The 13,504-nt window shown below is 49.0% G+C and overlaps 1 protein-coding gene across 1 annotated transcript in view; it reads right to left on the minus strand.

Moving 5' to 3' along the window:
* Positions 1-486: 486 nt before the first annotated feature.
* PLP1 (proteolipid protein 1) overlaps positions 487-13,504 on the minus strand; it is a 30,145-nt gene continuing 17,127 nt past the window's right edge. The window contains 7 exon segments of the mRNA XM_074278259.1: positions 487-2,505; positions 2,507-2,527; positions 3,152-3,217; positions 3,863-3,936; positions 4,501-4,669; positions 5,773-5,929; positions 6,636-6,822. Coding sequence (XP_074134360.1) covers positions 2,455-2,505; positions 2,507-2,527; positions 3,152-3,217; positions 3,863-3,936; positions 4,501-4,669; positions 5,773-5,929; positions 6,636-6,822 — 725 coding nt within the window. The 3' untranslated portion in view covers positions 487-2,454.

The following is a 13,504-nucleotide window of genomic DNA, read 5'->3' on the forward strand; positions in this document are numbered from 1 at the left end:
TTCAGCTGCAGGTTCGATGCAAACCACTTCAAAAGGAGGCTCCTCAACTGGAGTCTGTCCTGCCTCACCCCAATTTCCCTTGTTTCATTGGTTGATCCATTCCTCGCCTATCACCTTCTTGCCCAATTGGGCCATTGAGGCCTTAGGCAAAGGTGCTTGAAAAGTAAGGTGATAGTGAGGGCAGGAGCTTTGGACAGAGTCTACCAAAAATGGGAAAAGGCCATCCTCAGTTGGGGGCGAGATCAGAGGAGGAAGACCGGTGTCAGAGAGTCTTTGCCTTAACTAGATCTGTGAGGCAAGCTCAGTCAACAGTTCCGTGTAAGCTAAGGACACTCGGTCCGGTTTGTTGCCGCCCAGCCAGAATTCTCATTGTGAAACCATGCGCTCCATCCCCCTGCTCGCCACAGCCATCCCAAGTGACAATAGGGTCGTTCATCGGCTACAGTATGGATGAGGACATCGAACAAAACTATTCATTCAGCTTCATTTGATTGAGAATAATTTTAATTTATTTTCTTTAATTTTATAAAATTCACCTTGTAAGAAGGCTCTAAACATTTTATCCTTTATATATGTTAAAGTTGAAATTTTAAATCAGCAATGAAGAAGATACTTTCAGTTGATTAAATACTGTGTGGGGGTATATAAATGTGTGTGGGGGTGTATACAGATGAGGGAAGTTGAGGAAAAGTTGGTTATTAAGTTAAATCAAAAGAAAACTCAAGGCCTAGACTACTTTTACTTTCCTTATCTTGATTGGTTTCTTACTAAATCTTTTCCCTCCCCTCCCCCACACAGCTTATCTAATCTGGTTTGAAGAAATATTTTGTCCTTTTGAAGAGATCTCATATACCCATAAATGCTGCCGAAGCTACTTTGGAACAAAAAAAAAAAAAAAAAAAAAAGGAAGGAAGAAATCTCACACTGAGAGCTACAGTCCTGCATCAAAAACCCCAAATCCAAGTAGACCAAGAAAGGGAGAAGGGCCCAATATGCCCAAGCTGGCCGCCCAGCTTCTAGCTGCCTTCTTCTCTGGCCCTTTTGCCTTTAGAAAGGTACTTCATGTGACTTTCATGAGGGAGTGTCCACCCTTCTGTTAAGCCATCTTTTTCTCTTCCCCACTTCCTTCTTCCTCCCTCTCTCAAACACCTTAAGACAGTACTAAATCACATCTTCCCTCCCTGGCTAGAAAGAATGAGCAAGTCCGTTCTGCAAATGGAGGTTGCCTTTACACACTGCGGAAGGGCAGCTTAGCCATGCTCCTACCCAAAAGCCCTGCCTGTAGCCTTCCCTTTTGCACAGAGATGGCCATATTTTAATAGTACTCGGGATGGTTTCCGTCCCTTTTCCCACCAAAGAAAACCCCCCTTAATTGTCAATTATTCTGCAGCTCTTTCAGATATAAGGTCAGAATTGTAAAGAATGAGGAAAAAAAATGGGAAATGTGACATTTCCTCTGGTCGGAAACAAATCAAGATCCTCAAGCCATTGATGGGTTACTAGACACACACCATCCTAGGGAAAGAGCACCATTGTGAAGGTATGACCGAGTAGAGGGTGTTGCACACGACTGGTTAATGGGCGAAGGGGTGGGGAGGCATGCAGAGGCACGGAATCCAAAGAGTCAGCCTGGGTCTATAAAAGGGACATCTTAGGTTATACCATCAGTCCGTTGCTCTCTCTCACGCAAACTGGCGTTCCTCTCTTACTCCTTGGAAACTACAGGGTTGTCTTGGGAGCTATTCTATTATCACGGTTATTTAGTGATAAGAGGCTAAGAGCTTAAAGTCGCTGGTTCCCTAGCAGTGTGCAGGGCTGAGGGGCCCCTCGTCTACACGGATGCCGTAGGTGGGGTGGGATGAGTTAAGGCTTCAATATTCTATCATACTAGGGTCAATGCTCTCCTTTCATAGCTGAAAGGTCCTTGCTCTGACCCTCTTCTCCCAGCTACGCTATGCAGATTTGAGCAGATTTTCATGTTTACAGGGGGCAATCCTCCCTTCTCAAATGGTAGTAAGAAGAGGAGAGAGTGCTCCATTATCTTGAATGAGGAGATAACTAGCCCCTATATAGGGTGATGAGAAAGTGCTCTCTCTCTCTCTCTCTCCATCAATGGAAGGGCCTTGGTGATTCGAAGGCACCATCTGGTCCTTGGGAGATGCTTCAAAGTTGAACACTTCTTTGTGACAGGAAGTCCCTTTCTTTGCCATTTCCCATTTCTAGCAGGAAGAGTTGGAAAGCCCAATGCTTAAAAGAGGTACAGACTGGAGAGGACAGAAAATGGCCTCCAGCATCGAGTCTCTCCTTTCTTGTTATACTTGTTGATTATGAGGAGGGCAGTCAGCGCTTGAAGGCAGAGAGTTAAGATGGGAGATGCCGCATTGCCTGGCTGTGTGGTTAGAGCCCGGCTGTTAGAGAAAGAAAGGGGACTATGGGGAAGTGCAGGCCTGGACATTAGAACTTGGTGCCTCGGCCCATGAGTTTCAGGACAGCAAAGTTGTACGTTGGCAGCGATCATGAAAGTGAGCTGAGAGAGAGAGAGAGAGAGAGAGAGAGAGAGAGAGAGAGAGAGAGAGAAAGAGACTATGAATCATTGGGAAAACTCTCTCCTTTACCCAAAACAATGTGGCTTAGTCCTTCTTCTGCAGACTTGGCTGGGATTCTTTTCTGAGTTGCTGCCTTTAAATGGCCCAGTCCCATGTGTTCAAAGCATAGAGAAAAGAGCACTACACTCAGACCTGCCTCTTCTAAGAGGCTCAGCCCTCTGCTGTGTTACCATGAGCAAGTTGGGAGTGCTCCAAGGGCCTCATGAAATGGCTCGACCTCTTTCCTAGCCCTGTGGCACAAGCCTAATCCTAATACTGTAGCTAGGGCTTGGTAGCCCCCGCCGGCCAGGGCCCACACATTCCCTGGCTGATATAGACCCCCTTCCTCTAAACTGTGAACCTGTGAGCTCCCCCAGACCTCCCCACCTTCCTCCACATTCTCTTTCTCATTCCCATCTGCTTTTCCTGACTTGATAGCACACAGCTCTCATTGTGTTCTAGCAGCGTCTTACTAGGGCCCTCAGCACTCTCTTCCTGCCTTCCGGCAGGTCCTTACCCAAGCTACTCTAAGACATTTGCCAAGATAACACAAAGGCTTAACTCACCAGGGAAACCAGGGTGGCTGCAGCCCCGATGAAGGCCGCAATAAACAGGTGGAAGGTCATTTGGAACTGCAAGAAAACAGCCAGCATTGAACGCCAGGAAAGCAGCATAAGGATGGTCTGGTGTTGGCTCTCATGTGCATTCTGTATCCCCAACTACATGGGGACCTTTTTGAGGACGTGCACTGAGCCTTCTTTGCTTTCCCCTGCAGAGTATCCTAGGGTGCCCAACATTGTCCCCAAATCCTTTTGTGCTCCCAACCTAGCAGCTCTTAGGCCACTCTACAGTGCGTATGAGCCCGCTGCCGTCCTCCCTGGGGATTACCCCTTTTTCTCCTTCCTCTGAGTATAGCAGAGATTAAGAAGAAATTCTGAATTTTTTCTTAAAATAAAACAAAATTCCTTAAAGAAAACTCGGGTTTGGTTTTGCAAAACCTGTGAACAAAGCTGCAGAGCACAACAGCAGCGAGTTCCTTCTCTCCCCAAAGTGCTTCCCGTCTTTTCCCTTGTGCCATTTTGGCCACCGGGCCCCAGCCTCCCTCAAGGACAGTGATTGCACCGGTGCAAGGGGATTGGTAGGGAGAGGGAAGGGAAATCAACTTAGCCCAAGCCTGGAGCAACTCAGATGAGCCCATGATGCCGTTGCTGAGAACGCCCCGTGCCGACGGCCACAGGCGGGAGCCCTCGATGCCAGTAACCTCCACGGCCACTCACCTCTGCAGTTTTACAGATGGACAAAAGGTTGGAGCCGCACACCTTTCCGGGGAAAGCATTCCAGGGGAGGACACCTGAGGGAGGCAAACATGGGTCATGGTCTGTTTGATGGAGCTACGGGACCCAGAGCAAGTCTCCTACAGACACTGGTGGCTGCCCTGCCCTGCCCCAGCCATGGATACATGCTCCCGTGGAAGTCTCTAGGGCTTAGGGACCTCCTTTGCTGTGGAGATAGTCTTCAGCAGTAAGAGTGGGCTAGAAAAGTCCCATTATGTCCAAGAAAGCCCTACCCTAGAGGGAAAATTACTTAGGCTTCAATTTACTTGGTAAGGATGACAAAAAGAGGACAAAGTTGCTGGAGTAAATGTGCCTTCTGGGGCTGTTTTAATCAGCCTTAAACTCAGGTGACCCCTATCTCTCCTCATCATGTGCTTGCCACATAAGCTTCCTAAGGGGTGGGGAACTATCTCACTTTAGTATCTTAGACATACGGTTCAATTGTGCTTTCTCTGGTTTTGTGGTAAACTGTTTTAGAGTCAGATGGCCCAGAATTCTCCTCTCTCTCGGGGACTAGCCCACCCAGCCACCCTGGGGTTTCATCTAGACCGCCAGGCTGCGGTCTACCAGGTTCTACTTGCCATACATCCTGGCATCAGCACAGAGACTGCCTATGCTGGCTGAGGTCTTGCTGGGGAAGGCAATGGATTGGCAGGTTGTCCAGGTGTTGAAGTATATGTAGACGGGCACGGCAGAGCAGGCAAACACCAGCAGCCAGACAATTGTCAGGGCATAGGTGATGCCCACAAACTAGAAAAACAACCCAAATGACGGAGAAAGGGAGGTTACTGAGCAGAGGCACTCACGAGCAGGCTCGCAAGCCAGGAGATCCCTGAGTGGTGGGTGTCAGACACCAGAGACCTCCACCAATTGAAATGAAACAAGGTGATGGTTATCTCCCTGGGGACCCTGGGTTAGAGAGGTTTGCAGGTTAGTTCCTGGGTAGAGAAGGTGCAAAAACCCCAAAGCGGGACCCGAAAGAAAGCCGTGCCCCATCTCTCTCCCACCTGGAAATCATTCCCAGTCAGGAACCCTCCTGGTCCCCAAACAGAACCCAAAGCCAATTGCAGATTGAAGCTGGAGTTTACAGACAACTTTTCTGAGCCAAGAGCTGGCGGCTGGGGCATAACAGCTCCTTAGAGCATTGATGGAGAATGTGAGGACCCCCCCCCGGCCATGGAGAACATGGGTTCCAAACCTGGCCTTAGCAGGAGAACATTACAGACTCTCAGTACTGAGCAATCTGATCTAGTCCAACCCCTCTGAGTGCCTGAGAAACAGGCCGGGAGGCCAGAACTGTCCAGCTTCTGACATTCCCGCTAATCATTTCATCACCACGATTCTTTCTTCAGTTAAATTTGTGGGCACGTCAGCACAATAACAGGTGTAAAACTGAGCCATTCTTGGGCCCATGCTTCATTGAGCCTCTCCAAGAAAATGGCTTCTTAGCCTAGGAGGAAAAAGAGCATGCCAGCAGAAGACTCAGAAACATCTTGCTTGAGCAATAGCTTCCCAAGACCACCTCGTCCTTTTAGAAACTGATTTTGCCAGGGACTCGTGGGAAGAGGGGGCTGAAAAAGCCCGGCACCGCGTTCTTCCGGACCCTCTTGCTCAGAGTGGCCGCCCTCCCAGTCCTTGACAACCGGGTCCCTGCAGAGGGCCCGCTGTCAGGCTGGAATGCGGCCACAGACTCACCCCCGATTGTCCCCCACCCCTTGTTATTCCCAGAAAACCCTGATGATGATCACCTTGTCGGGATGTCCTAGCCATTTTCCCAAACAATGACACACCCTGTCCAAAGAGTGAGCTTGATGTTGGCCTCTGGAACCCCTCCCCTTCGGGCCCCCTGTTACCGTAGCGCTCAGGCCCTTGCCGCAGATGGTGGTCTTGTAGTCGCCAAAAATCTGTCGCACAGCACCAGTGGTGTAAAAGCCCTCAGCCAACAGGAGGGCCCCGTAAAGGAAGAAGAAAGAGGCGGTGCCGTAAATGACATACTGGAAGGCGTGGATCCTGGAACAACAGACAGGGAAGCCATGGGGGGGGGGGGGGGAAAGCCTCATTAGGCAGGGTCCGGCTTCTCCAGTGCAAAGCCAGGTCCTTGGTGATGTGAAGAGATGCTCTTTGGAAGGATCCACATTTGCTCCCCATCCCCAGCAGAAAGGGGGAAGAAAGACAATATAGCCAGAGAGGCAGTGGCACCCCCCAGCTGCAGCTCACTTAGCCTGTGTTTCCAAGTGTCCGGGTGCTACTCTCCTTGTCTTAACCCTTTAGGGGTGCTGCCCCAAAAGGAGATGACACAGGAAGTGAGCCAGGTATGAAGAAAGGGGACAGAAGGAGCAGGTAGGTAGCTAACTCGCTATAACATCACCTAGAAAAGACCCAAGCTCCTTAGTCCTGGGCCTGAGCACAGCCAGGTGCTGAATGGGACATCAAGGGCAACAGCCAATGTGCCTCCTCGGAGCCCACCATAACCTACCCTGATGAAAGGGTCAACTCAATCAGCACTGCCCACAGCTAGCAGAAGTTAGACAGAAAATATGGGAGTAAACCGAAGGTAGGAGGTGGAAGCTCCTAGAAAGAAGGCTCAAGGGATCTTGTCTTGTCAATCCTGATGGTCCAGCAGGGGCTAAATATAACAGCCAATTCCAGCCACAGTTGGGCTGGGGAAGAGGGGTACAGAGCAGATCTGAAGGAAGGACCAAGGGAAAGTACTTACACATTCATGAGATACTCATAGTCTTGGTAGTTTTTGGAAAAGTAGGTCTCAATCAACTTCTCTGTGCCAGTCAGTGCTTCGTGTCCACAGCCACAGAACAGTGCCACCCCAAAGAAACACAGCCCCGTGGCCACCAGGGAAGCAAAGGGTGCCCCGACCATACATCTCGCACAGCACTCTAACAAGCCTAGGAGAGAGAGAGGAGAAAAAGGGAAGGGTTTAGGGCAACCGTGATCACGCTGCCAAACCACCCCATCCTCTTCATCATAAACTACTGAGCAGCCGAGTCCCCAGGCTAGATCCTGGAAATCCCAGACTCGGTCAATGCTCTGAAATCACAAGAGACCCATATCCTGGTTTATCTCAGGCTGGAAAATAAGGTTGCCCCTTCTGCTTGAATACCAGCTGAACTAACGGAGCAGATGAAGAATTTGGAGGAGCTTGGGAAGACCCGTACGTGCTAAACCAAAACAAAGTAAATCGAACCCACGAAACAATATGCAGAACTTCAACTATATCAAAGAAAGCACAAAAGAGGACATCCCAGCTTAGCTCAACTGGTTGCCCAATGACTCCAGAAGATGAAGAAACAAAACTCCCATTGAACTGCAGACCCAGAATAAGACAAGAGAAGTGACAACTTTTCCCCAAGTCCCCCCCAAAAAACATCAATCGAATACTAAAAAAGGAAACTATGCACAGAAAGGACCACAAGAAATCAAGATGAAGCTGGGGGAGGTTCAGTCTGCTCAGCCTCTCCTTTGGGTTCCCTTGGTTTCTTTTTCTACTCCAGGTATATCCTGTCCTCATAACGCTTCTAGTCTAATTGGCGACTTCAAGTAGGTCCCCAACAATATAAGGTGCTGCATGAGTGGTACAAAGACTCCGGGAGCTCTGAGTGAGAGGCTCAGTCCCTCTGGGCTCAATGGAGGAATTGTTATGTAAGCAGAGACTGGAAGGCTGGGAGATAAAAAGTACCATGGGTTCCTGGACACTTGTTCTCGCTGTGGCACAGAGAGGTAAAGAACGGATGAAAGTTAGTGAGGTTTCAGAGAAGGGATTCATTAACTCCCATTCCATTAACTTCCTACTGTGTGTCAGACACTGTGCTAGGCACATGGAACCCAAAAGCAAGCAGTCCCTGATTTTCTGAAGCTTCCACAGGGAGAGAGGACAGAGTTTGATTCAAGAACCATCTTTTTTCACACCCAGCACTCTTTCTCATCCATCCCTCCTCACCATCAAGCCTAGTTGGCATGGAACCCAGAATGGCTTCACTCAGGATAATGTCTGCTCTCTTAGCTTAGGGAAACCAGGGAAGTTCAAGGAAGTGGAGATGACTACCGGGGAAAGAGACGGCACTGGCCAACATGAACAGGATATCGCTCTCTTCAGGCCCAATGATTTCTCTAAATTTTGCATGGCTGCTTTGTTCCTTGTATCCTGGCTTGGCCAATCTCAGCAGCCAACAGACTACATTGTGGTCCTGTCCAGGCAGCTATAAAGAGACTTTATAAAGAAGGCAAGAAAGCATAAAATGCTTATCTGTGTCAAAGTAAATCTCCCAAACGAAGGGAAGCAGGTGTCTTGAAAAGACCATCAGTCCCTGATGAGTCTAAGGTTCCAAACCAAGTCCCAACCAGAGCTAGCATGTTTACATGACTCAATACAGGAAAGAGCTTGCTCCCTGCCACTGCCCTTGCTGGACGGCAAGAGAGCTGCCGAAAAGAAGAGGCCAAGAAGAGATCAGATGGGGAACCAAATGGCTGGGAAAGTCTCTGACCCACAAGGGTCCTGGGTCGGGACCTAAGATGGGCTTCCTCTTGATGGGACCCTAAAAGGCAGAAGGAAAGAAGGTGACTTTTGTAAAGCACTGGAGTCAAGAAGAGCAAAGTTCAAACCAAGCTCCTCCTTTTATAAAGCAAAGAAAACTCATCTATTCGATCAACTTGAAATGTTTGTGAGGGGTTTTCTTAAAGCAAGTTTGTGCCCAGGCACATTCTAGTAGGAAACTTCAGTGCAAATCTGAAGGCTGGTGGGATTGTCCCCCCTCACAGAGCAAGCAGGGAATCATCAGGAAGGGGAAACATCTACAACTGAAAATAAGAATTAGATTACATTTTTAAAAGTTAGATATGAATACCAAAGACTAGGCTGCAAAACCCAACTCAAACTGAAACCATTACTCATACTAGCAACAAAATCAGGTTCCTCGCTCTCTTCTCCTTGACTGCGGTGAGTGCGTCAGGCTTGTGAAGATCGAATGAGATTACATGTGTAACTTCCTTCATAGAGCTGAAAAGGCTAAACACACGTGAGGTTATTATCACCATTACCATCATCATTAGTGGTGGTGATGGTGGTAGTAGTAGGATTTCATCGGAGGATTCAGCCTCTGAGCAGTGACGCTTGCACCCAGCCCATTTACTTCGGATTACCTACAGTGATGCTAGCTGCCCAGAGCAGGAATCCTCTCTGTCTACCCCATCTCGGACTAGTTGATCCAGCCTCTGCTTAAAGACGTTCAGAACACAATACCTCTTGAAGCAGCCCATTGTACTTAAGGTTGGAAATTTGGGATTTCTATTAAGCTTACCCACCTTCCTGTCACTTTTACCATCACTCCCAGTTATGCTCTCCAGGACAAAGCTACCTGATCAGAATTCTATCTGAACTGCTACACAACAAGCAGAACCAAGAGCAGTGTCTATAATGTCCACAAGGATGGAAGAGGAAGAACACGGCAGGGTCTTGGAACTCAGATCCAATACCGATCTGAATGAGATGTGCCAGTCCTGTGGAGCCGATAGACAATTAATAGGTAATTAATTTTCTGTGTGTCTGCTTTGCTCAACTGTATACTTCTTATGGGGGGGGTGGTAGTGAGGGGCTAAGGGATGCCTTTTCTGTAGCAATGTAAAAATAAAATAAAAACACTTTTTAAAAAACCATAATTCTTATCCCACTTCCCTATGAGAGCTGTCATGGCCACCCCAGCCCCTGAGTCTCCCCCTTTTCAGACAAAACATTCCCGGTTCATTTAACTGTTCAATAAATTCTTCCACAACCTGTATGTCTTCCCCGCTCACCTCCTTTGGACACAATCTAGGTCGTTAATGTCTCTTTTGAGATGTGAGATACAAAATTAACTACTACTGGGTCTGGACTGCGTCAGTCAACAGCTACTGAGAATGGAGAGCAAGTTTAGTCAGTGAGAACTCTCCAAACGAGAGCTTTGACCAGCCCGGGCCCTTATTTGCCCATACACTGTGGGAGAGTGACAGAGAGATGGTGCCTCTTAGTACAATGACTCTTCTGCCTTTGGGAGCGAGTAAAGGTACGCTCCTTATTTCTAAGTAATCCTCACCCCTTTGTGTTCCAACTTAAGAGAAAGGGAATCCTTGAGGTACTCATTTTCCTTCTGTGTCTGCAACTTTGTCTCTTCTTCCCTGTTCTCTCTCATCCTAATCTCTTCTTCTAAAGAAGAGCCCTTCAATTCTAGGAGGGGGTCAGTCACCCCACCGCTCCCTTCTCCTTCTGGCCAATGTCAGGCTTTAGATAGAGCACTCTACAATTTCCAGGACAAAGGAGTTTTATTGTACCAGGACTACCTCTCTCCAATTTGGGATTCTGCTGCTAGGGGTTGAGGACGGGGGAGGGATGAGCAACGATGGAAGGACTCTGTGGGAAGTAGTGGGTTAAGGGTGCCATCCATGGTGACCGCCAGCTTTGTCTATGCTGCCCCAAATAGGGCAGGCCCATACGGTGAGAGCCAGTGCGAACAAAGCTCTGCACCCCATCCCAAACCTAGCACCCCAAACCTAGCACATTTGCTCTGCATCTGTATGCTCCTCCAGATAGCTGGAAAACCTTCTTTTGGGATGCTCCTAGCTCCAGCAAAAGGAAAACCGGGAGTGGGGCAGGAGGCTACTTGATTTGCCAACTGCTTCTCTGGTTCCCCCTTAATCCTGCATTTCCCTAGACCTCAAACACCTTAGCATGACTGTCTCGTGCCTCGTTTGTAGCTCAAAACGAAGGAAGAGAAAAAGCAGAAGTTGAGGCAAAAAATCTAACATCAAGGCTAAAACAAACAGCCCAGGATGAATCTATTGCTTGTTAGTGAGAAACAGCTATTGGAAAACATGGAAACCCAACCAAGGAGAGACCCGCTCTGGTCATTAGCACTGGGATCAGGACTAGGACCAGGGACAGCATCAGGAGCCGCTGACAAACGAACAGCAGCTCTTGTGACAAGCTATTTGCTCCGAGAGCCAGCTTCCTCAGAGTGCACGACTAGCAGGTGTGCAAGGCCACAATTGGAAACTTGGATTCCCAGGGCAAGAGGCCCCAAAGCACCCTTGGAAGCGACCGTAGAATTCATGTATGACTTTTTTTTTTAATGATTAAGGCAAAAAAATGATTAAAACCAATCCCAGGTAGAGACGGGAGGCTCAATTACTCTACCAGCACTTACGACAGCTCCTCACTGGGGCTCAGAACTTAGAGCACGCAAACAGCCCGAAAGCCCTGCCCTAGTTATGTCTCCAAACCCCAGAGCCCAAATGGGAAATGCTAGGAATATGGGTGCTGGAATACAGATTGTGATCCTCAGTCTCCTTACAGCTCAGGTGGCCATGGGCTATCCTTGTGTACGCTTCTTAGATGAGATCCAATAGGCACGGGTCAATATTTACAGGGCGGAAGCTCAAACGGTCTGCTCGTGTCTACGAGAGGCACATGTCCTCCGTTTTAGACTCTTTTATAGTCAAGAACACGTTGGCCTTCAGAGCTTTCAGGAGAAATATTAGAAGATGTCATATCCCCAGACATCTCAGAGTTACATGAGAAAAACTTTGGCTACTGATGTACTTCATGTATTATCATGCCCATTTTACAGATGAGGATACCAGCTCACAAGAGTAAAATGACTTCAAAAAGGTCATTCAGCTAAGTAGTTCCAGAGATGGAATTTCCATCTAAGTCTTTCCCGATTCCCCATCTCCCACACTTTCTAGTACATGGGAACAGCTTGGGGTGCAAAATGTCCTGACTTGAAGACGGGGACAGTGATAATCGCATTACCCACATCCCAATGGCATTTGAGAAAAATCCTTTGCCAATTTTAGAGCCAGATTAAAATGTGTGACTCGCGAAACAACAATATTTGAAAAGGTTCTGACAAGAAGCCGTGAAGGAAATCAATGAGGTGTCTTGGCTCCCGCCCTCAAGGAGCTGATAGTCTTGGGAAGGCATTGTGGTACAGTGGAAATAGTGTTAGGCTTGGAGTCAGAGCCACCGGATTCTGAGCTTAACTCTGCACCCACTACCTAGTCTGACCCGAGAGAAGTTTCCTCATCTGGAAAATGAGGGGGTTGGACTTGGGGATCCCTGAGGATCTTCCAGCCCTAAGATTCTGTATTCTTGTGATCCTCTCTCTCCAGCTAGACTAAAACCTGTGAAGACATCAAAGGACAGTGGAAGACAGTCAAAAAGACTGGGCAGCTCAGTGCCAGCTGGAGATCGTTCCTGGGGAGCCCTCTAAGTAATTCAGAGTAAGCCAGTACTGGACCTGAACAATTTTCTCCTCGCTGTCCTGCACGGGGGTGGGAGGGAGGGGGGAGGGCTGCTGCTCATAGCTTCATTACTAGCTGGAGTTGCCAGGGGCTTGGGAAGCAGCCCCCAGACCCACGCCAACCTGCAAGGACCAGGTGCCACACCAAGCCATCACCTTTACTGGAAGCTAACTTTGTTCCCCTCAGTGAATGACGATTTAAGAAAACATCAGAGGATGGAAAGGCGAGGGCAGCAAAAAGGAGCCCTACGTAATTGCTAGCCTATCCCTTTAGTCTGACAAAAGGGGGGACAGAGGTACCCTAAACAGCACGGTGGGATCCATTAAGAGAGAAGCTCTCTCATCTTTAAGTTTCCAACGTGGAAGCCAGCCTGCTCCCTCTACCCGAGGCCAACCTCTCAGCCCTGTCCCTGTCCACAGAGCCCTCGCTGACAGGGGCTCACGTTAACTGATGGGTCCAAGATGCTAGAGCACCAGTGACGGTATCGGGGATGGATGGGGGGGTGGGTTCTAGGCATGACACAGCAAACAGCAGGAAGAGGCAGAGAGAAACAATGAGCCTTGCTGCCAAGATGAGCCCAGTAGGACAAAGCCTTATCTGTGAGCGGGCTTCCTTCCCCATTCCACGTCTTCGCTCCTTCCTCCTCTGCTGCCTTTGCACCTCACTCGGGCTCCAGGGACCAAGAGCTGAGACCTCCAAAGGCCATTTGCTGGGTGGGGATCGGGTCTGAGGAGAAAGTCTAGCAAGAGCATGAGGTTGGGGAATGAGTCTTGCCATTAGCTAGCTAGCTGAGGGGGCTTAGCCAAGTCCCTTCCTTTGTCTGGGGTCTTCTGATCTGTAAATGAGACAGGTGCACCAGGTGACCATCCACAGCACTGGAAGTTCTGCCATCTGATGGTACTAGAGAGAGGAACCCGTCTCCTTTGGGGCAGCAGCCTCTGGACCATTCTGCCATTCCTGGAGCACCATGTTGGAAGGCGGAAGGCAGAACACGGTCCAGGGAAAGAGCGCTCCAACTCACATGCTCTCCCACTGCCGACCCAGGAGACCCTGGCCAATGCCTCCTTTCTCCTCCATAGGGAGGGAAGATGCACGCCATCCTTGGATCGCGCTCCAGTCCAATAAGGTTCGGGTCCGGGGTCCAAGTCCCCGCTCCCAGTCCCTCCCTCTCCTGCCCCCCAAAAGTCTAGAAGCACTACCTTTCTGGCTGTCTATTCCTTTTTTCTATCATCTGCCTCAAGGCCACAGATGCAGGGAGTGAAAGGAACTGCTCTCATTTGGATGGGGAACCTGAAG

Source organism: Sminthopsis crassicaudata, chromosome X (genome assembly GCF_048593235.1).
Source record: "Sminthopsis crassicaudata isolate SCR6 chromosome X, ASM4859323v1, whole genome shotgun sequence".
Classification (NCBI taxonomy): Eukaryota; Metazoa; Chordata; class Mammalia; order Dasyuromorphia; family Dasyuridae; genus Sminthopsis; species Sminthopsis crassicaudata.